General features: G+C 34.9%; 2 protein-coding genes across 4 annotated transcripts; one reads left to right on the forward strand and one right to left on the reverse strand.

Moving 5' to 3' along the window:
* On the forward strand, positions 1–2,459 carry CPR19 (cuticular protein 19). Of its 2 annotated transcripts, XM_087409384.1 has the most exons (4): positions 1–107; positions 393–650; positions 985–1,345; positions 2,022–2,459. In XM_087409384.1, the coding sequence occupies exons 1-4, from the start codon at positions 93–95 to the stop codon at positions 2,090–2,092; spliced, it is 705 nt and encodes a 234-aa protein (XP_087265510.1). In that variant the 5' UTR covers positions 1–92; the 3' UTR covers positions 2,093–2,459. The 2 variants fall into 2 exon arrangements, with proteins under 2 accessions (XP_087265510.1, XP_011060849.1); XM_011062547.2 differs by having other exon boundaries at positions 985–2,459.
* Positions 2,460–2,916: 457 nt separating this feature from the next.
* Positions 2,917–18,608, reverse strand: LOC105149849 (uncharacterized). 2 transcript variants are annotated; one of them, XM_087409383.1, is made up of 7 exons: positions 18,512–18,608; positions 17,997–18,347; positions 16,642–16,797; positions 8,967–9,208; positions 8,367–8,656; positions 7,989–8,259; positions 2,917–7,909 (listed from the first exon to the last, which is right to left on the reverse strand). In XM_087409383.1, the coding sequence occupies exons 2-7, from the start codon at positions 18,135–18,137 to the stop codon at positions 7,648–7,650; spliced, it is 1,362 nt and encodes a 453-aa protein (XP_087265509.1). In that variant the 5' UTR covers positions 18,138–18,347; positions 18,512–18,608; the 3' UTR covers positions 2,917–7,647. The 2 variants fall into 2 exon arrangements, with proteins under 2 accessions (XP_087265509.1, XP_087265508.1); XM_087409382.1 differs by lacking the exon at positions 18,512–18,608 and having other exon boundaries at positions 17,997–18,492.
* Between the last annotated feature and the right edge of the window lie 3,542 nt (positions 18,609–22,150).

Raw genomic sequence — 22,150 nt, forward strand, 5'->3', positions numbered from 1 at the left:
TGAGTCAACCCGCCGTATAAAACGCCCCTCTCATTGGCTTCTGGGAGCACTGTTCGTCTTCCCGCTGCGTAAGAATCCATTATTTCCTCAACATGACTCCTGTAGTCGTAAGTATAATATATATCTATTTAATCTTAAATCACGCTCTTGTCAAATCATTTAACACATAATAATAGAATTCTATATGAAATATAATAAAAAATATATAATTAAATTTAATAAAATATTATATATCGGAATATAATTATATATGTAATAAAACGAGATATATTAAATAATAAGACACAAGAATATTTCGTATCTTATTATATCTTTTAGATTCTTAGATATTTCATTTCGTCAAACAAAGACATTCGCTTTTATATTCAATTTTATTTTCATCACATACACAGATTATTTTGTTGGGTATCGTCATCAGTGTCTCCTGCCAAGAATCTCATTACCAATCGCCGCATCAAGCGGCGATTTTAAGCGACGCGCGTTATCTCGCAGGTGATGGCACATTCGGTGCTGCCTACTCTCAAGAAGACGGAGTGGAATTTAAGGAGGAAAGCGACATAGAAGGTAATCGACGTGGATCGTACTCATACATCGACCCAACCGGGCAAAGACGCACTGTGACTTATACAGCGGGAAAGAATGGATTCCAAGTACGTAAAGTGCACATTATACTTCCTACTAACTAAATCTATTTATTAATTTTGACGCTAAATTTATAACATTTTTATCTCTTCGCTAGATTTTTTATAATTAAATTTTGTAATGCTAAATTTGTAATCTATTAACTTTTTTATATATGTAACTTGTTGTATAAAATATTATATATAAATAATATTGTAAAAAAAAAATTAGATCTAAAGTTCAAAAAGAGTTCATTAATTTATTGCAAAATTAATCATACGATAATATGAAGCTCAAGTTCACTCGATTCTATCTCATTAACTTTAATCGAACTCTAAATTAATCTTGAACTTTGTCTCGCAGGCGACCGGAGATCACATTCCTAGCGCACCCCCGCAAGTACCACCGCAGCCGGAGTACGTACCGTTGGCGCAATATAATCCGTCGGATTATCAGCCTCCGAGTTACGCACCACCATCCCCTCGACAATATCCACGACGCTATCAATCGGATTACGAGCCGCAACCTGTTGTTTATCAACCGCGGTCTCAATCGCCATCTCCTCAGCAGTATCCACGGCGCTTTCAACCAGATTATGAGCTACAACCTGTCGTTTATCAACCGCAGCCTCAACCGCAGCCTCAACCGCAGCCTGAACCGCAGCCTCAACCGCAGTATCAGCCGCAGCCGCCACCTCGCTACCATTATCCTTCGGAATTGCAAGGTATACCCTCGTATGCGCCACCGAGGCCACACTATCAATCCCAACTTCGCCCCACATCACAATATAAGGTGATAACGACGCCGGCCTCGGCGTCGGCGGCGTCCCCGAATTTTTACCCGCCGGGAAAACTCAGCTTCAATCGGACCCCCGACGGCTTCTCTTATACGTTCAGCAAAAGTTGAGTAGCAAGTGAGTTTATGTGATATGAGAAGCGATAACGAATCCGAGATGAGATTAATTAATTAATTTAACAAAAGAATTTTAGTTTTGAAATGAAAATGTGATTGAGTGTCAAAAAAATTAATAATCGAGAGAGTTATATAAAAAATATATATTTTTTTTAATTAGTCGTGATCTCGCGTTTTTATTTTTATTTCATGTTCCAAATTAATTTTAAATGTAACTCGATTATAATAATTATTATATTTCTTTTTTTATATAAATTTATTATCGATAACTCTTCAAAACATCGTGAAGTATTTAATTTATATATACTAAAATATATATATTCTCAAAAGACTTCTCTTACAAAGCAAATCTCTACACGATATATATCTCCGTGTATGAAGAATAAAACGTTGAAACTGCAGAATCGAATGATTTCATCGTGCAATGCTCGATGTACCTTACGTAGAGATTTCCTGTACAAATGCGAGTATAATCACGTGTTTTATAGGGTCGACTTACTTTCATCCGGTAACCTTTGCGTTCTCCATAATGTTGCAACTGAGAATCCCACGATACTGAAGGAAATGTGGGATACGCCCGATATATGTATTTATACAAGGAATGTTATATTAAAAATTCATTAATTCTCTACCGTGTTTTTATTTAACTCATAATTATAATTAAACTTATTTGATACAAATATCATAACAGGATAATTTTGACTTTAATATTAAATAAAGATATATATTTTCCTACGTTAATGGATTAAAGATATATTTCCTTCTCTTTTATTTTATAAGCGTCATAAAATAGTGCTTATGTTATTAATATTTTCTAATAAAAATTCTTTTATTAAAATTAATTTAGTCAATACGTATACATAAATTTAAACAGCCATCCATTATAAAATACCGTCGAAATAGCGTTGCGTCGTGTCTTGTTCTATGAAAGGCAGCGAATTACTGACAGAAACGGAAGAAAGGAGGAACAAAGGAACGATTATCTTATTATCCAAGCTCGCGAGTGAAAATGCGAGGCAGGGAGTCGGCAAAGGCGAGGAAATAAAAATGCAACGAAGTCGAGCCGGTTCGCTAGCCATTATTATTGTTGGCTGTAACACGGGCGCGGCACAATCCGGCAAGGCGAACCACCTGCATCCAAGCAGGAACTCGGCAACCTTAAGTAGGCAGAAAGAAATGCAAACGCCACTGATATTCTAGGTCACTCCGACATTGTCGCCAGAGAAAACGCCTTATAACATCATTGTGCGAATTGGCGATATTATCGATTTTACCGTTGTAACGCTAGTCGATCTTTGTCACCGAGCAAATTTTATATGCAAAGAGATTAACATCCATTGATTGACATAATACATTGATTGATGCAATAAATGCACAACGTAGTTCTCTTTTAGTCGCGTTTTATTTATAAAGGTATATTGAGTATACATTTCGTTTCGTATATAATTATGGCAGTAATATACAGACTCTGATTAGCTGCGCGTGACATCAACAGTATAAAAGTAGTCTAAAACAGCTGATGTAGAGGCAGTGTGGCATCGAACGTTCACTCTCCTCGTAACAGAAGGACGAAACGAAAATAAACGCCGTCTTATCTAAGTAACTAACTTATGTCAATGTTTTTTTTTATTTATGCCAGTGTGCCTCCCCAATACATGAATTTCAAATGATGACAGTGTGAATAAATCCCAGAGAAAAGGCACTATGCGTCGTCTATTCTTCCAAATCCTCAACGCACGAGAACGTTACGCATTTTCTTGAACGCGCGTAGCTTCTTCTTTTCATTTCACTTTTTCTCCCCCTTTCTTTCGTATAAAACAAAAAAATCTTCATAAAGAAATCCAAGTTATAATGCCTGTGTACGCACACTCTCACGCTTACATTAAACGGTATATTGAAGCGTGTAATCGATCTGCGTTTTTTTTTTACACTCGCATGGCTGGCTAACTCGAGTATTCCTAATGTTCTCTATCAAACACTATTAACATTAAACATTATCGATTTTGTAGGCAAACATTAATTATTTATCTCCTCAAAATGCAAACAGTGGTTGACTCCAAAGGCATTGATTTAAATTTGATTGCACTTTCATCTCAACATACGCACGATAAGAAGACAGTATAGCGCGTGCAATTCAGAGACGAGCGTCATAAAGTAAAAAACTGGCCTCATGGCAGGTAGGACTATTCACTAATCTCACTACGCTAAAAATATAAGTTCGGCTGAAGACTCGGGACGTACCCATAATTGCTTGTCATGCACATGATAGTCTAAGGTAATCGCTATTGTCGCGGTAATTATACCTCTAGTTATAAATGTTACATTACACAAAATATACGCTCAGCGTTAGGCTCCGACTTTTGATTTTTATATCATCGCAGAGGCACGGTCGTCTCATAAAACGACCATCGAATGGAAAACAACCCGGAAGCGGATTTGTACGTGGGGCAGGAGGCACGGCAGTCTCGCGTTCTTAGCGCATTCTTCTACTGGCTTATCTTAGAGAACTATTCTAAGGAGATGAGAGGAAGCTTTAAGCGCTGTAACAAGCGAATCCTATCGGCTTCTTCTGGAAGATATAGTTTGTTCACAATGCAATTCACATTAAAACGCTTGAGTCTGCCAATATGTTGACGCATATATTCGTTCGTAACGGAAACTGGTACTCGATTATTGTCGCTAATAATTTTCCGTTGCGAATAATGGACACATTCGTATACATACATACTTTTCTTTTTGATAAAACAACGGAATTATTTGCCGATTTACATATACTCCGAGTCTGCATTGCGCGAAATCTAAATAAAATCACAGCAATAGGTACAAACTGAGCATTCCTTGATATCAGCATGTTTCTTCAAATCGATACTTTAAAGAAAGAAAGCAGCATGGATCGATCGATCTATCTTTCTTTTTATAACGATAAAGATAACTTCATATGCAAAAATGCGTAGTTTATACTTATTACGTTTATGGATATAACGCAGAGAAAAATTATAAAATAAACTTTCTTCACACTACATTTCTCCGCGCAAAGAAAGGTATCCATAAATGATGCATAATTAATTGTACAAGAAATTCTTTACTACGTATTCTCAATACGTATTCATAATAACTAAGTTTAAACTTCGAATATCCTTGATTAAGTACATGAACTTAAGATTCCAAGAATCAATAATAAGGAAAATTAATAATAAAAAAATTAATAATAAAAAAGAAAAGGAATAATCATAGTAAAAAATAACAATAAAAAAATTCTTTGCGTTAAAAACCAATTAATAATAAACATTAAGACTTTGAGCATATATGTTTCGGTTTAATCATAATACGGCATATAAAAAATGTGTATTGAAATACTTGTATATACTTGTCACAAAAATTTCGTCGAAATATGAATAAAAAATGAAGAAATTCGGAGCACTTCAAATTAAAGTTTAAAACTTGTTTATAATAAAAACTTTTCGCTTCTAGATATCAATCGCTGAGATTTATGTACAGCAGCGATTCGTATATAAGATGATAATGACTTCGATCCACTGTCTTTGAAAGTTTATAAAGTTCCGTCTGTATAGTACAAATCGTTAGATGACGATAATTTCACATATCTCAACACATGTAAGCGAATAGTCAACGATTGATAAGTATAGTAAAATTACACAAAATAATTCCAATTGACAACTTAATGTGAAGTAATTTCTTACTTAGACTATAACAAAAAGAAATTCAAAAATCCCTTTTATATTTAAAAAAAATGTTATTGTCATATAAAATATAATTGATTAATATATCCTTTAAAATCACAAAACTTTTGTTTCAGATTTCTTTCTTCACAAGAATAATTCAAACTAATTAAATTAGATAAATTATTCTGCATAAAAGTTAATTTTTCAAATTAAATCTGTAAACGTCAGTATAATTCATTCTCATTGATACTAAAATTAAAATTAGAGAATAATATATACGCTATCAAAATAATAAATTCTCTAATTGTATATAACGTTGTAGTTGAAAACATACATATATAAAAAAATATAATAGCATTGAGAACAAACCTGTACATCAGAGAGTATATACTACTACAGACCTATTTTGTAACTTTTCAAGTCTAACTATTTAAATCTAATTTAGATGACAGTATAATATTTTTTATCGTATATCATTAATCGGGTTTTTTATGCATATATTTTATACTATAGTCACTTCCGGGTTTTATTCACGCTATATGAACATAAATAATGATTCAATTACATCCGCGGTTCGCTATATTCTTCAGTAAAGAATTTTAGTGCTGATCTTTAATGAAATTTAAATATTATTACCTTAAACGATCTAGCTGCTTAAATGCTTGTATAATTCTGTGTGAATTTATATACTACGTATGTAATCCTTTATTTTTTGTAATAAGAATTAATTATTTAGATCTTAAGATGCACAGAGTATCAAATTGTTAAATAATTTAACTTGTTAGTAATTTAAATTGTTTATTAATAATTTAAATTACTATTTAAATTGTTAGTTAATTTAATTCGTGATATTACTGCGATAATTTAGTAGAGTTTGCATTTCAAGATCGAAAAATCATTTCGGCGCGCATTTTAAAAGACTACATACGTAGTATATAAATTCACACAAAATTATACAAGAGCCGCAATCCGATTCACGCTCAGACAACGTTTAAAGATCATTTTATCCTTCAAATGCGATAAAGAAAGCCAAAATCGGTTAAATTTTGGATGTTACAAATAATACATTATATATTCTTTTATTAAATCAATTTATTCCAGATATAATTGCGAGCCGATAACATTCGGTTTCAACACAATCATTCTGAAACGCTAATAATGCCTCTAAATTAAATTAGAAAAAAAGAAATTTATTGCAAAAAATATTACCACCGTCAGAATTCGAATCTGGGACCTCTTTCCATGAAGAGAGTCTTATTCATCATTTTATCCTTGTTATTTGTCAAATGTTAAACGAAAACAAATGCTTATGAGCGTTGTCAGTATGAATCGGATCACGGCCAAGCACTTACGATTCAGCTAGATCGTTTAACATTATTTCTATAGGTTGTTTCTCACATATACGATTCTCTAAGATTTAATATTGTATAAATATTAATTATTTACAATTCGGTCATGTGTGTGTTCATATATTGGGTCATCTAAAAAGTATCCGCGGTTTTTTGTCACTAGATGTGTGTTGATGGTCATATATCTAGTGACAAAGTACCGCGGATACTTTTTAGATGACCCAATATAAAAAAATATCTTACATAAAGTACATTCATTAATCAAAAAATATATGTCTAAATAATGCTAAATTTTAAAAGAAATAAGAATAATAAAATAATAATAATTTTGAAATAAGACGATTAAATAATTACTGTACTTATAACATGAATAAAGCTTATATGTTAAGAGTTATATGTTATAGGTTAAAAAGTTACAGAATAGGTCTATTAGTACCTACAAATAGCGAAAAGCTAGCTATGTAGGAACGTATTAAGTCATTTTTAAATACTGACACAATCTAGTTCGTATTTTTATTATAACTTAGTATCGTGTCAGTCCCTCAGCTTCTTTTTTTTCAATAACGTAGATCTTATCTTGTGTCAAGATACACAGTAGTGTATTCTTGAAAATAATTTCTTTATGTAATTTTGCTCTGATGATATGTATTTGCTACAAAATGTGTAAATTGCTACTTCTTTAATAATCTGTCGCGAAATGATTGCTAAAATTTTTATTTTCTTGAGAAATTTAAAAATATCAATAAACCTCCTTGATAATTTTTAATCGTGTAAAGGGATGATCAAACTTAATACGAAAATTACTTACTTTTAAAGACAATAAAAATATATAAAAAATTAATCAATTATATTATCAATATTGATAAAATTATCAACCTAATCCAATATGATAATATTGTTATTTGCTATTAATTATCGTTATAGAACATGCTACTGTGTATCTATTATCGATAAGTTGGTATATATATCATTACAATCACAATATGCATGACGTCCTATACGAAAGTTTCTGGTGGAGCAGAAAACTTGTACTATGGTAAGACACAAATCGACAGTACGTAGTGATAAGGAAAAGAGTAATTCTAGCTGCATAATCCGGAAGGATCGACAAGTCCTCTGGCAATGAGCTCAGCCGTCGCGGGATCTCCACCGCTCTGTTTACCACCCGACGGTTGCCCGTGCTCGCAATGCGAACGTATATGAAACATAAATTCGGCTTTATCCGTAAAGTCAGCGCGACACACTAAGCAAAAATTCCTCTCAGGGGTATAGGATTGCGGTGGTGGTGCAGGTCCTGGAAAATATGGAGCGGCGTGTTGCGGCGGCATTCCATCCAAATGAGATCTGTAGTTGATCAACAAAATCAGTTGTAGACATTACATTAAAACTTAGATATTGATACTGAAAATAAAGATATATTAACCGAGCGTGTTGCGTCCATTCCTCTCTAGTAGCGAATGATCGTCCACACAGTTCACAAGCCCAACTCACTGGCTCCTCTTTCAGTTTATGAATAGTATCTTGACGAGATGACTGTTGCTGTTGAGCTTGCTGTTGTTGGGGCTGCTGCTGCTGCTGTTGTTGATGTTGATCGACTCGTGGTGTTGAAGGCGCTGACAGAGGCGAAACACCGGTTCTATGTCTGAGTTTATTCATATGAATAACCAATTTATCTCGACGAGCAAATGCTTTACCTGCAACAGGCATCAAGTTTTTTTATTGAATTGCTTTTTTTTAGAATAGATTTGTGGTTTAAAATAATTAATAAAATGTATCCAATAATTATAATTTTCGTACTTACCGCACACTTCACAGGAATACGGCTTCTCTCCAGTATGTATACGCATGTGTATGACAAGTTTATCCTTACGAGCAAGTCCCTTACCGCAAACAGTGCAGGCAAATGCTTTCGTTGTTGGCTCGCCAGTGTTAGTCGCCTTTGAGACAGATCCCGGACGAACACTCGCGCTATTTGTCGTCATTGTTCGTAATGGTTGATTTACCGTCGGTACTCTACTTCCAAATTGTTGGTCTGCTCCAGGAAATGCCGGCATCATGCTAGGGCGCATTGCAGCAGAGTAATCCGAAGACCTGCAAAGTAGAAACTAATGACTGTTATGCTACAATAATTTCTGGAAACGATTAAAAGTATAATTATGTGAAATCCAACATGAAAAGCTTTAAAATGTAATAACATAAGATTTTAAGATGTTAGAAGGGCATTTTTATAGAAAGCGCTTTGCAAAGTAATCCTTTTTATATCTAATATTTCTCTTCTATTCTACAACATTTATGAAGGTAAATCGTTAAATCTTCGTACAGAAATAACATATATTTGAAGAAGAAATATATATTTAAAGAATATAAAAATTTTAAAAAGGTCAAAATGCTTTTTACATACCATGTTCCGATAGAACGGAGCACCCTTACTCCATCATCGTAACCGAGCCCATCGTCTGGTAAGGTGAACGTGGGATTCGGTGGCTGCGAGGCTGCGTGTGGCCCGGCTCCAGTTAGCCTCGCCTGAGCAGCTTGCTGAGCCATGTGCTGCTGCAATGCCACGTGTGCCGCAGTGTGCGTTTCCACGTAATTTGCATGCTGCTGCTGTTGCCCACCGTTTGACATCTTGTCCTTATCTGTACTCTAAATTCAAATTATTGCTTGATTACACGTCATGCAATAATTAATCCTTATTTAACATTTTGATGTCATCCATATTTGAATGACACGTAAAATTCGTAAAGATCACTCTATTAATTCTAATCGGTATTCGCCGAAATCACGGGTCTAGTGTATTTTAAATTAATATAGCTTTAACTATATATATATATATATATATATATATATATATATAATTTTTTATATCATAATTTTATATAATTCTTTATACATAGTTATATATATATATATATATATAATTATGTATAAAGAATTATATAAAATTATGAAATTTTTAAAATTATATCGTAGTTGAAAAAATGTCCAGGAGTCTACTGATTCCGCGAATACCGATTAGGATTAATTTTACCAATTGTAAGTATTTAAGAAATTAACCCGTAATAAAAACAAATTTTTTGTAACATTACAGGAACTTATCCTTCAGACAAAAATTTATTAGTTTTAGAATAAGTTTTAAAATTTTCTACTATACATATAAAAAAATTGCCACACTTAAACAAGCATAAATATAATCAATAGGAAATGATAATCGAAACTGAATCTTTAGTGCTCAAATAATTTATTTAAGCACTAAAGATCCAGCTTCGACCGTCCTGAGCTTTATTTCCTGTTAACAGCACAAATATACATAAGTCTCTCTTAATTTAGTCATAATCCGTTGACTGATGATAATAACAGTGCTCCGAAATTACGTTAGCTTGTGTCATTATAATATATTACTATATATTATATTATACACTTCTTATTTTAAAATATGTATTTGATATTATCAATGATATTTCGTCATGTTTCAATTTTTTTCCAAAACGATCAACAAGTAAGAATTTTTGCAACTCCTTCCAGACGGCAGCGTATGCTAATGCTTCGTCAAGGAGATCAATATATATGAAACAAGGTAAAAATTACAAAAGTGAAAGTTACTAAAGTCACCTAAAATATTTATAATTTCATTAACCAATATCTATTGAATTTGCTCACTCTTATAATTTTCATCTTGTTTCAAGATACACAATCGATTTCAAGGTCCCTCAGAGGAAAGGACAATGAGAAAATTATTACGCGCGGAAGTCTAGATCCACAACCTTGCTTTAAGAGGCTGTAAGCCGTAAAGCCATAAGAAATTTATCAATTACAATCGAATATCAGAAAAATAATCCACTGTGATTGGTCAATTTCCTACAGTTTTACTTCTTACGGCTTACGGCTTCTTATGCCTGTTCTACAATAAGATCGTAAGTCGTAAGCTCTATAAAAAATTGAAACCAATTACAACTGAATATGAAAAAAATAATTGACCATGATTAGTTAATTTTTTGCAATTTACGGCTTAACGAAGTTGTGGCTCTAGTTTCAGAGAAGAGACTCTAGAGAATGCTCTAAATAATCGTCATCGTAATTAATGAAATTGAAATTCATTTGTGCCCAATCCTTTTCTCACTGGCACTAGATTATCAATCATTATAAAAAGATAAGAATAATTTCTGAATTTCGAAATGCACTAGAAAAAAAAAGAAATCTGAAAAATATATATATAAGAATGTGCAATGATCGAAAAGCAAAGAACGTTTTCCCGGAAGAAAGAAACAGGGAGAAAGAAGCTGTCGTACGAGTCGATCGTCTTAACGAAAGAAATGGGCGCCCGTCTTTTTGGACGCGCTTACCACACACTACGAAGACCAAGTCTCGTTCCAAGGAAGACCGTTGGGCTTCGAAATCAAAGGACCGGGAAAACACTTTCGATCGAAGAGAGGTGGCTTTTCGAAATAGATCATGTGCGATCCAGATTTTTTTAATCACAGCACCGATCGCGTGCGGTGGAGGAGGAACAATGACGACGAGAATCTGATGTACATTTTCAGAGGGGTTGAGGTCTTACACTCGGATCACTCCGGACGCGCCGGAGTAACGATAACTGGCACGCTTCGGCGAGACGGTTCACTCGATATACAAACGTATAACACTCGCATGCGTATCCGCGCGAGCTATGCATGCGAAGAGCTTACGCGCTTTTTGTGCTTGTCGCGACGCGTTCGAAGGAATATCGCGGTTCACGAAGTGATCAGAGAGAGAGAGAGTCACGACGCCGGAGAGCCACCGCAGCCGCCGCCGATTCCCGGCGCGGGAGGATGCAAGGACAAAGAGGCGAAAAAAAAGCAGCCGACAGCGCGCGGAGGGGATAAGCGCGAGACGGCCGGGGAGACGTCTCGCCGTCGGACTCGGAGAGAAGAAGAGAGGAAAGAAAGACGGAACCGCAGGTGAAGGGGGAGAAAGAAAAAAAGAAAAAAAAAAGAGAGGATTCGACGGAGGTAGAGAGAAAGAGAGGGAACAACGTGTGCGTGTGTGAAGATGACGGGGTGGGAGCGGGAAGAGGGAAAGAACGGCGAGAAAGAAGTAAGGCAAGAGCCGGTGACACACACGGACGGAGCAACGCGTGATACAAACGATGCCGTTCGGAGGTTCCCCGCGGAATGCACCGCGACCGGCGCATAGCCTGAGGGTGCGACGAAGAGGAGGTGAACGCGCGCGCGGTACGCCGATACAACGAAGCGACACGATCGGGAAGCGACAGAAAGAGAGAGAGAGAGAGAGAGACAGGCAAACGGAGGCCCGCTGGCCGGCGCGGCGGTCCGATCGGCAGGGAGGAACGGAAGGTGTGTGTTTATATGTGTATGCACACGGAGCGTTGATTCGTGTGTATCACTCTCGGCGGCATGTACCTACTACGAGAAGGATCGCACGAGAGAGGACGGGAGGCTGAGAGTTGTAACGGAGACCGATAGAGCAGATACCTATACGAGAGAAAGAGAGAGAGAGAAGGAGAAAAAAATGCGGCCGGGGAAAGAAAAACTTCAAGGGAGAAGGGGACCGCCGGCGCGCTGGAGGATAACCGCGACGCGTTACGATATACCCCGGCGAATATCCCCGGAATGCGATACGGTCGATGAGAGAAATCAAACCGGAGAAAGTGAGATGCGAAATAACGAAGAATGACGAAGCGGCTGCTCGCAGTGCGCGATCAAGGGTGGTCGCGTGGGGGGTGTCAACGTTGTACGCGATCTCGTTTGGATGGCTCGCTTTTGTCTCTTCTCTCTCATCGTCAGCACATATAATATATATGCACCGGCTTATTCTTATTCTTCCTTCTTTCTTCTTCTTTTTCTTGTATGATAATAGCACTAGTCTTCTCTTACAGAATGTCTCTAATGTCAAGTAGCCAATGTCAAGTATATGTATCGGCGATATTCTTCGTACATGAAATATCGGTGCAAACTATCGGTGAACAATACCGGATGCACGAGGAGCATCGCCGTTGTGTGCCATGCAACAGCGGCGGTGAGCGGCGACGGCGGCGCTTCGCGACCGGTGCGTCGGCCCGCTGACCTTGACACTGACATTGAGAGAGTAAGAGAGAGAGGGCGAGACCCTACGAGGAGAGGGAGAGAAAGAGGGGCGACAGAACTTACGCGCGCACGCGTGTACACACGGGAGCGATTCATGGGAGAGACGCCAGGGACGACGAGGACGTCGTCTCGCGACCCTTTTCACCGCCCGCGCCGCGCCGCGCCGCGCTGCGCCGCCGATATTCCGGAACGCCGACGACGAGAGAGAAAGAGAATCACCCACGTAACGAGGCTGCGTCGATCTTGTCGGGGTATCCCGGGTTTCGAAACAGGTTTCTCGAACGTGCGCGTTGCGGGCCTGGCAACTCACGTTGCACCTGTGCCCAGGATTGCCGGATCGGCAGGGGAGAGCAGAGCGGGTGAGTTGAAAGAAGGATCGAGGGAGAGAGCGTAAGACCGAAAAGAAAAGAAAGTAAAAAGAAAGAGAGGAGAGAAGAGAAGCAAGGGAATGGAGAAGAGATGGGATTTATGCGGTGTTCTATGATTAAGTCCTTTTCGAGCATGACGCATGAATGAATGAACATATGTAAAGCATGTATATCTAGAAGAAAAAAATTAAGTGATAAAGGATGAAACAGTAACGTGGCTCGTAGCACACAAAGATAAATTAATGAATTATACAAGATAGAAGAGTGATAACATTAGAAATCGCAAAAAAGAGGTGAAGAAAGATAAAATAGAAAGAAACGCTTGGGAAAAGCTGCAGTAAAATTAAGAAGAAAATAGGAGTATTACGAGGACGACAAAGGAGCACGACAGGTGGAAGAGAAATAAGTTGTAGATAGGAGAAGAACGGGAAGGACAGTCGAAACGGCGAATGAAGGAGTATATTTGCGATGATCATATTTTCTTAGAGAAAGCAAAAGACGAACCAAACAAGTCTCACATCTCGTTTTCCATTCGATCTCTTCTTAATAAAAGGAAATTGCGCGTTATTGTCATTGAAAAAGCATTTTCTTTTAAGTGCCAAAGCACAAGACTAAAATAAAAATTTTAATTCCATTAAATCTATATATAAATGTTTCGTATTAAAGTATATTTAGTAATATTTGTACATAATACAGCATATTTGTCGAATCGAAGGAGAGATCACTAATAAAATCGAATGTTACTAATAAAATATCAATTTTCAAGTTCATATTCAACGTTGAGCATAACTGCAGTAGCACATAATATCGCCCTTATAAATAAAACCAAATTTGTCAGTTGATTCCACAAGAATTTCCCATTAAAATAATAATGATGATAAAAGAAAGGACAAAATTGAAAATTATTTTGAAGAAGATAAAATTAAAGGACAGCTATCTAAATAAAGGACTGTCCCTTACAATAAAGGACGTCATCATAAATATACGAGTACTACTACGACTTTCGCTTTCTGTGCGCGCGACGCGCGTCTCGCGGTCGCAACGCACCGATCAATAGACGTCGCGACGTCGGTCGTCTCACGCACACGCACACACACACACCTATACATCCTCTCTCTTTCTCTCTTGCCTCTCTCTCTCTCCTTTCCTCCTCCTATTTATCCCTCCTCACTTTCCGTCGGCGTCTCGGTTGCGTACGCGAGGGTGGAATTATTGAGATCGCGCGCCGCGCCGCCGGGTGCAGCAGACACGGAAAGGGGAGTCAACGGGAACCCGAGCAGCTACCGATCAGCGATGCCCCTGCGCGCGCTTCCTCTTTCCCCGTCGCCTCTTCACAACCCACCACTCGACAGGACCTCTGCTCCTGTCTGACCGACCAGAAGTACGGAAAAAGAAAAAAGATATGCAGCGATACTCCTCGTATTCATTGATAACAGCCATTGATAAGAGTTGACTTAAATTTAGTTTCACATAATCAGTCACTTGTTGCAACATTTTTTTAGAAGATACTGAAGATAAATTACTAATGCTCGTTCCCATCAATACGGATTAATTTCAATCTCGGTTCAATCTTATTCTTTGTCTTTTTCTAATTCTTAAAACTAGAAAGGGATGAAGAATAAATTAAATCAAGATTAAAGTTAGTTTGCACTAAGAGAAAATTATTTGGCATTTGTAACTGTAATACGTTACATATTATGTAATATAACTGTAATTTGTTGCTAGAACTATACATATGGTTATTATTCCTAATATTATAGCAGTAATAATAATCATAATATTGTAGTAATATGTAATTACAAATTATAATTACAAATACCAAAAAATTTTCTTCCAATGTATATTGGTAGAAATCAATTGATCATTATAAAGAAATCATTATAAGGAAGAGGAAAGAGAGAAAAAGAATACTGGGGCGTTGTATAAAAAGTTTTAAGGTGACTATGCGATCAATAATAGGAGATAATTGATACAGTTTTTATGATTTTTTACCCGTAACTAACTAATAAATGAAATATATTGCAAGAAAATTTTTCAATAGCCATGGTTAAACAATACAAAAATTATTTTTATAATTTAATAGTGTGATTACCTTTGTTTATTAATAGAAAACGTGAAGTGACGATACTTGTAATAATTGACTCCACGTGCTAGTTATTACAGTTATTGGAATCAGTTGTTACAGATCCAAATTAAAAAAAAAAATGTGCAAAACTTTATTAATAATTTTTAGATAATATGCAATTACTATAGATATGTGTAATTCTATTATTTAAATATTTAATAAGAAATGTTAACGCGATACGAAATCTTACGTAAGATCACAATATCAATTGCTACTGTTGCATTGAGGTTATGTCGAGATTATGGACGAATTTTTTAATTCATCGATTGATCAATCACATTATACGCAAATGTAGTTTTTACAGAACAAAATTACATTTGCGCACAATGCGATCAATCGGTGAATTAAAAAACTCGCCCAAACTTATGACGACGAGAAGCAGAAACTGCTGTAACAACAAATCCCGTAATAACTAATGCCGGCTTGCTATATTTTAATTCTTGTTTAAACAAAAATATATTTCAAGACATAAATATAACTTGTAAAGTAAATAAGTATAAAGTTATTACTTGTAAAGTAAAAATTCTAAAGAAATAGTTGGAATTATGATATAATGAACACAGTCATAAATATAACATTTAATATATTATTGATTTATTTTTGGCTATCAAAAGCTGAAAATATTGTCTATCTCTGAAAAACTGTTATTCCGTCTGAAATAAACTCACTACAACTGCAATATTTTTGCAGAAATACTATACTTCTTATGAAATATTATCGTGTAATTTTGCAATAATATTAAATGTAGCAACATGCCCTATGTATCAACTATCCCCGGTCTCCCCTACTAATAGTCAGTAATACTGACAGTGCATCAATATTTTTAGTATTTTTATAATTTTATACGATCATTATTGATAATATATTTCGCGTTTAGCTTTTAACTACGTTATTGTACTGTAACATACTGTGATATGGATCCTAATAAAGCAATACTGATGCACTGATGCTCGAAAATAAAAATTCAGATCATCATTAGTATTCTACATCAATTCATCAATTTAATTGCACACAGTTAGTTATAATGTTATCAGTATTTGTTAATACTGATAGTATTATTGATCGTGTAAAGTCATCTTAAGTGACTTAGTCATCTTAAAACACTTGAATACGAATTTGCATCAACAAAATTTCCAACTTGTGGATATTTGAGAAAATTAGTTTTGTTTAGCAAACAATTTTGAATGAATAACACGTCTTGTTTTTCGAAAATTTAATATTAATCAATTAATTGGTATCGTTTTACTGATTTTGCTGTGTTTGCAGTCACCTGTATATTCAATAACATGGACATTAAATTTCTCGCAGTATTATAAATGTCATCATATTATTGGATATTGTACAGATTAAAAATACATAACACAAAATTTAAACAATCAAAATCAGAATATACGTGATCTTGTTATAAGTTGTAGCATTGTAATAATATATTTACTATAAAAGTTTCACAAAAATAATATGTAATTTAATACAATCTTTATATATAGAAAAAATTTTACTTACTTGATTATTAAGCGTAACAATGTTTTTCAAGGATTCTGCATAATTTTTTAATATTGTCTCTGTGGATATGCAGCTAAGACGAAATTCGTAGAACATATCTAATTTGTAGATGCATCTCTGACAGATATTTTTGGGTAGTCCATCCTCTTTCCCTATCTGTGACAAAATGATCTCGTTTTATTAAAATTATAACTGGCATAATCTGATTTTATAATTTTTTACAATAATCATTTCACTTCGAGCTGTGATTGTTTTTTCTTTCACAAGGTTATAGAGCTATGATTATTTTTCTTTCACATAAGGTTATAAATGAGACAAAAGAAAATAGAAAATAGATAATGATCAAGAAAATATATCAATATATTCAATAATAATTTAATCAATTGTTTTTAACACAACAAAGTGAGTAGGTCGATTATATCTTAAGCCAGATATAGGAAAATATATAAAACTAATAAAACTAAAAAAACCTGTATTCATTTCTACCACAACATAATGTAATTTTAGTTTAATATATTCTTTTTCTAATTCTTAGAACTAGAAAAAAACAAAAAATAAATCCAGTGGAAATTAGAATTAATCTATTGGTAGAAATGGACATTAAGTAATAAATCGAAAATCGATTACTCATAGTCAAGAATTTTTTAGTGAAAGAAATACATTTACAACAATTCATGATCATGAATGGTCAATCACAGTCAAATTTACTACTTAAATCATTACCTACATTCTTTTACATGATCCTTAACAAAAAGTAAAGTTATCAATTATTTCAATACTGTACCATTGGAGAATAAAGCAATTCTCTCTGAAACTTTTAATAGCAAATCTCTCAAGATAAGTGAGAAATCTCACCATCAAAGATTGAAAATTGAACCACTCTTTTTTACAACTAGCTCAATTTTATCTCTCTTCAGAGTTACTTCGAAGAACTTAGAGAACAGCTATTCATAAATCATATCATGTAGATAATTTTGCATATATTGCATATGGAATTAATGATTTTTTAATCACTTTTTTAATCACTTTTCAATATTCTTAGTACAAAATCTTTTTTTTTTCTTAACAAAATACGAATCTTTAAACAATTCAATTCGCAATTTTATTTTTTACAGAGACACCTCCACGTGTATATTTTTACACGTGCAAACAATTCTTAAAAAATTCCAAACTTAAGACCAAAGTTAAAACTTTTTTTTTCTTAAAAAATACAAAAGTTAAAACTTGTATCTAGAGTTCACGTGTCGAACGGAAAATTTTGGGCAACCTCCCCCCCTTCCCCTCCGCCTTCCCCTCAATCGACACGACCGGCAACAATGCGGTCCTGGATCGGAGCAAATCTCGTTTTTACTTACCACGATGGGCACGCAGGAACGTATTTTAAATAGCAATTGCCGTTGTTCGCTCTCCTTGTCGAATATCTGCAGCTGATGATTGCTTTTGAGCGAGCACAGCCGGCAAAGTTCGGCGAAACCGAGATCCTCGTTCATTGCCATTGTCGTCTCGCGCGATGCGGAATGCAAGAGAGACACGCACGCACGATACACGCACAAACGGACAATTACCGAGAGATTAGGTTATGTACCGCGCTGGCCGCACGAATTTGCCGCGTATCAGAACAATGGAATGCGAAAATAGGATGCGAGAATGTATGGATTCAAATTACCGCGAGCACCAGTCTTCGTAGAAATGATCTTCAGGAAAAGCTATGGAAACAGATCAAGTCGAACGTGGTCAATTCTGCTTCACTTTTGGTGCATTCGGAGAGACGCTATTAACACTATTTTATCATTCTATCTTCGTTGTTTGTTAAACATAAAACAAAAATAGAATGACATAAATAGCGTTAATAGCGTCTCTCCGAAAGTACCTTTTGTCGCTACTGTAACTGCAGACAGTGTAGACACAATGTTGTGTGTTGTTAGGGGAGCCCATGATCCAAGTAGCAAGGGTGTGTTCTTGCGCATGTTTAATTGCTGCAGCCAATCACAGCTTGATCTTTTAGTCCGCCATTTTTAGGATTTTGTTCAATATGCCTGGGCTGCGTTCAGAAATATCACCCGGATGTCTCCGTGTATTAACTTATCCTTGTTTAACGGTGAGTAAATAACAAGAATAAAATGATACATGGAGGCACTCAAATGATATTCCAAACGCAGCCTTGTAGCGGGATTCTCTAAACGTTTTATCGATGATTGTCGCTATTGTTAACTAGCGATAGCCAATAGCAGGATTATCTTGAAAGAAAGCGCGGCACTCATTAGCTATCGCTAGTTAATTGTTGATTGTAACAATTGTCGATAAAACGTTTAGAGAATTCTGCAACTACATTGAACTATATATACACTGGAATGGGTATCAAGGAAAATTCGTGGCAACAATTGATTTAGAACACTAGAAACGTAGGTATTCGCATTCACCATTTTTATTCCTTTTCCCATTCCTTGCTCTGTCCCCATTTCATCACTGAGCTGTGATGGGTTATGGTCATTACAGGTTACGATTTGTATTTGCTGCTTGAAATTTTGTAACTCTTTTCATTCCATTTTTGCGTTCAAAATCAGTTGAATATTTATCGTAATATTAATAATCGCGTTCGCGAGATACAGATTACTAAAGCCATCTATTGGAAAAATAATGGATTTCTTTTTACTACACCAAATATTTCAGGTTTTTTATATCCTTTTTTTCGTCTCTTAGTTTTATGTAAATTTTCGAAGTGCAGAAATACATAAATACGAAGCTACAAGGTTTCCAACAGCTTAGAAGCTATAACCTATAATAATCGTAACCATAATCGACCATAACCTTCTCAACTCAGCGGCGGAGTGGGAACAAAATAAGGAATGGGGAAGGGAGTAAAAATGACGTATATGCGAATACTTACGTTTATAGTGCTTTAATTGATCAGCCGCCATTTTAGTTAGGACAATATTTGAGCGAATCAGAAGCGTTCACGCGCGCCCTGCGATCGATATATCGATCGATGTACTATCGATGTATGGAAAATCTATATGGACATAAATGATATTAGGTGTTGGAATTAATTCGTAGCGTTTTACAAGTGATGGGAAGTACTTTCATTAATGTATTTTTTAATGCTCATGTGAAATAAATAACATTCTTTCATTAAAAACGCTACGAATTAATTCCAACACTTAATATGTAAACAAAAATAATGTCACTTCAATTTTATTAGTACATTCAATAAAATAATATTAATAATACTTTTTATATTGTTAATACATGTGCAGGAATTGATACATTTAATATAAAAATTCTCTCCTATGAAATAAAATATCATTTTTACTTCTTTGCCCACACCCAGGCATACAGCACTTTATGTTAATGCTTTGTACATTTTGCAGTCACACGATTTTATAATCTTTCAAAGTAATCTTTCAAATATAATTCCACATACGATGATTTTGCTGACATGTGGATGTCACTAAAGGACACTAAACGCATGAGCATCTGAAAGCTTCTGATTCGCTTTTATATTGATCAAATTAAAATGGCGCTGATCAATTGGTGCTACGATTTTCTATGTTACACAGCCTATTCGAATGTATATATAGTTCAATTGCGCAACTAATATGACAAAGGTTTGTTTGCGTCGTATGCTCCAACATGCTCCAATATGCTCCTATCATAGCTCCTACTCACTCCAATGCATTCATTAGAGTGAGTAAAAATGGCAGGATCATGTTGGAACATGTTGGAGGATGCGACTCGAACAAACTTTCAGTTTCACGCATAATAAATAATCAATATTCTATTCGTAATTACTTATTAGATCTGTTGTTTTGCTGAACTTTTTAAACGGTTCATATTTTCTATTTTCTCTCCAAGATAGAGAGAACCGTGCAAGAACTTTATTGCTTTTCATGAACAACTCAAACTAGCTGCTTCAGTGACAAAAGGATCACGTGATCAAAATTGACGCTTGGTATTCGTCAATTTTGGCCACGTGATCCATTTTGTAGCTGAAAAAGACGATTGGAACGGCTCGTGAAAATGTACCTTTAGACTAACCCACTTTGGCGGATGTGCAGTAAATTGAAAGTAATAGGGAGATCTGTCAATCAATTAAGTTTTGAACTCATTTATAGAAATTCACATGACTCATTCTCATTGCAAATGAGCTTAATTTTTAATTGTGTTCCAATAGCTGTGTCGAAAATCTTCTTTTTAGTTAGGTTGGTAGCGCTGATTGCGTTCGAAAACGTTACCCGTGTGCCCCGTCTATCATCTTATCCTTGTTTAACATTGGTGAACAACAAGGACGAACTAATACACGGAGGTACTCAGATAATATTGTATTTTCAAACGCAGCCGTTGTGGGTGCCATTACATGAAGCGCGGAAATGCGGAAGCGCGGAAATGTGAAAACGCGGAAGACAAAATTAACTAAAGTTTATTAGATTTCCGCATGTTCTGTTTCACCTGTTTTGATCTCCTATTAATATTACATGCAGCACAATTTGAACGGAAAAACGGTACGGGCAATTAGAAATTATTAATTTTTAACGGTATTTATTGATTAAAATGCTTGTATTCAATACATATAAGCTGAAAAGATAATATAAATTGCAATGAATTAAATTGAATACAATTTTTTAAAATAAATACAAAAGTGTATTTGTCATTATATCGTCCCGTTTTTCCACGGAAATTGTGCTCCATATAATATTAGATCAAAACAGGTTGAACAGTTGTTATATCATTAATTTAGAATTAATTTTCATATACAAAAAGTACTCTTTTTCCAAACAGTTCTGAAAAGAATTCTTTTTATTGCATTTGAAAATGAAATCAGAATTCATGACATATGACTGAATTCTTTTTATTATCTTGCGGTATCAAGCTCGAATCGTGAACAGTGTTTTACGATGTCCACAGAATATAATATCTAATTATATAACAATACATTATTAAAATAATAATTAAAAATTGGAATAATTAAGTTTAAGGAAAATATTAAAAATGTAAAGAAGTGTCAAGTATTCGTCATTTGTAATTACGATTATTATAAATTATTATAAATTCTATATAAGAATTTAACATATTTTAGGGTATTATAATCAAAATCATCAAAATTAATTGTAACAAATTAGATATTATTATTATTTCCTTATTAATAACATGCATTATTCACAAGCTTGTCAAAAAAGCTCTGTGATTAATATATCTAAAATTTAATTAATCATGGATAGCGTAATCGAGATTCTCAGAAATTAAAAAATATACCTATATTGAATCCAAACGATAAACTCTATCTTATTATATACACAAAATGACAAAATAATGGGAAAAGAACACCTCAATATAAATATCAATTAGTAAACCGACTTGTGGGTATTAGCAAGTGTTGCTTTCTCCATCAGTATGTATCAATGAAGTACGATCTTAAAATTAAACGATACATGAATAATGAGAATGATAGATCCTTAATTCTGATGATATATTTATAATGTATGTGTGTGGAAATTGTAATTAAAACAGAGTC

Source organism: Acromyrmex echinatior, chromosome 9, assembly GCF_024713525.1.
Source record: "Acromyrmex echinatior isolate Ae372 chromosome 9, ASM2471352v2, whole genome shotgun sequence".
In the NCBI taxonomy this organism is placed as follows: Eukaryota; Metazoa; Arthropoda; class Insecta; order Hymenoptera; family Formicidae; genus Acromyrmex; species Acromyrmex echinatior.

Excerpts from the sequence above, each read along its gene's own strand:
- CPR19 (XM_011062547.2), top strand. Across the intron at positions 651-984 it reads CGGGAAAGAATGGATTCCAA|GCGACCGGAGATCACATTCC; the intron begins GTACGTAAAGTG and ends TTTGTCTCGCAG.
- LOC105149849 (XM_087409383.1), bottom strand. The coding sequence starts at position 18,137 with ATGGCAATGAACGAGGATCTCGGTTTCGCCGAACTTTGCCGGCTGTGC. Across the intron at positions 16,798-17,996 it reads GTTCCTGCGTGCCCATCGTG|ATAGGGAAAGAGGATGGACT; the intron begins GTAAGTAAAAAC and ends ATTTTGTCACAG. Across the intron at positions 9,209-16,641 it reads TTGTTACGCTTAATAATCAA|AGTACAGATAAGGACAAGAT; the intron begins GTAAGTAAAATT and ends ATTTGAATTTAG.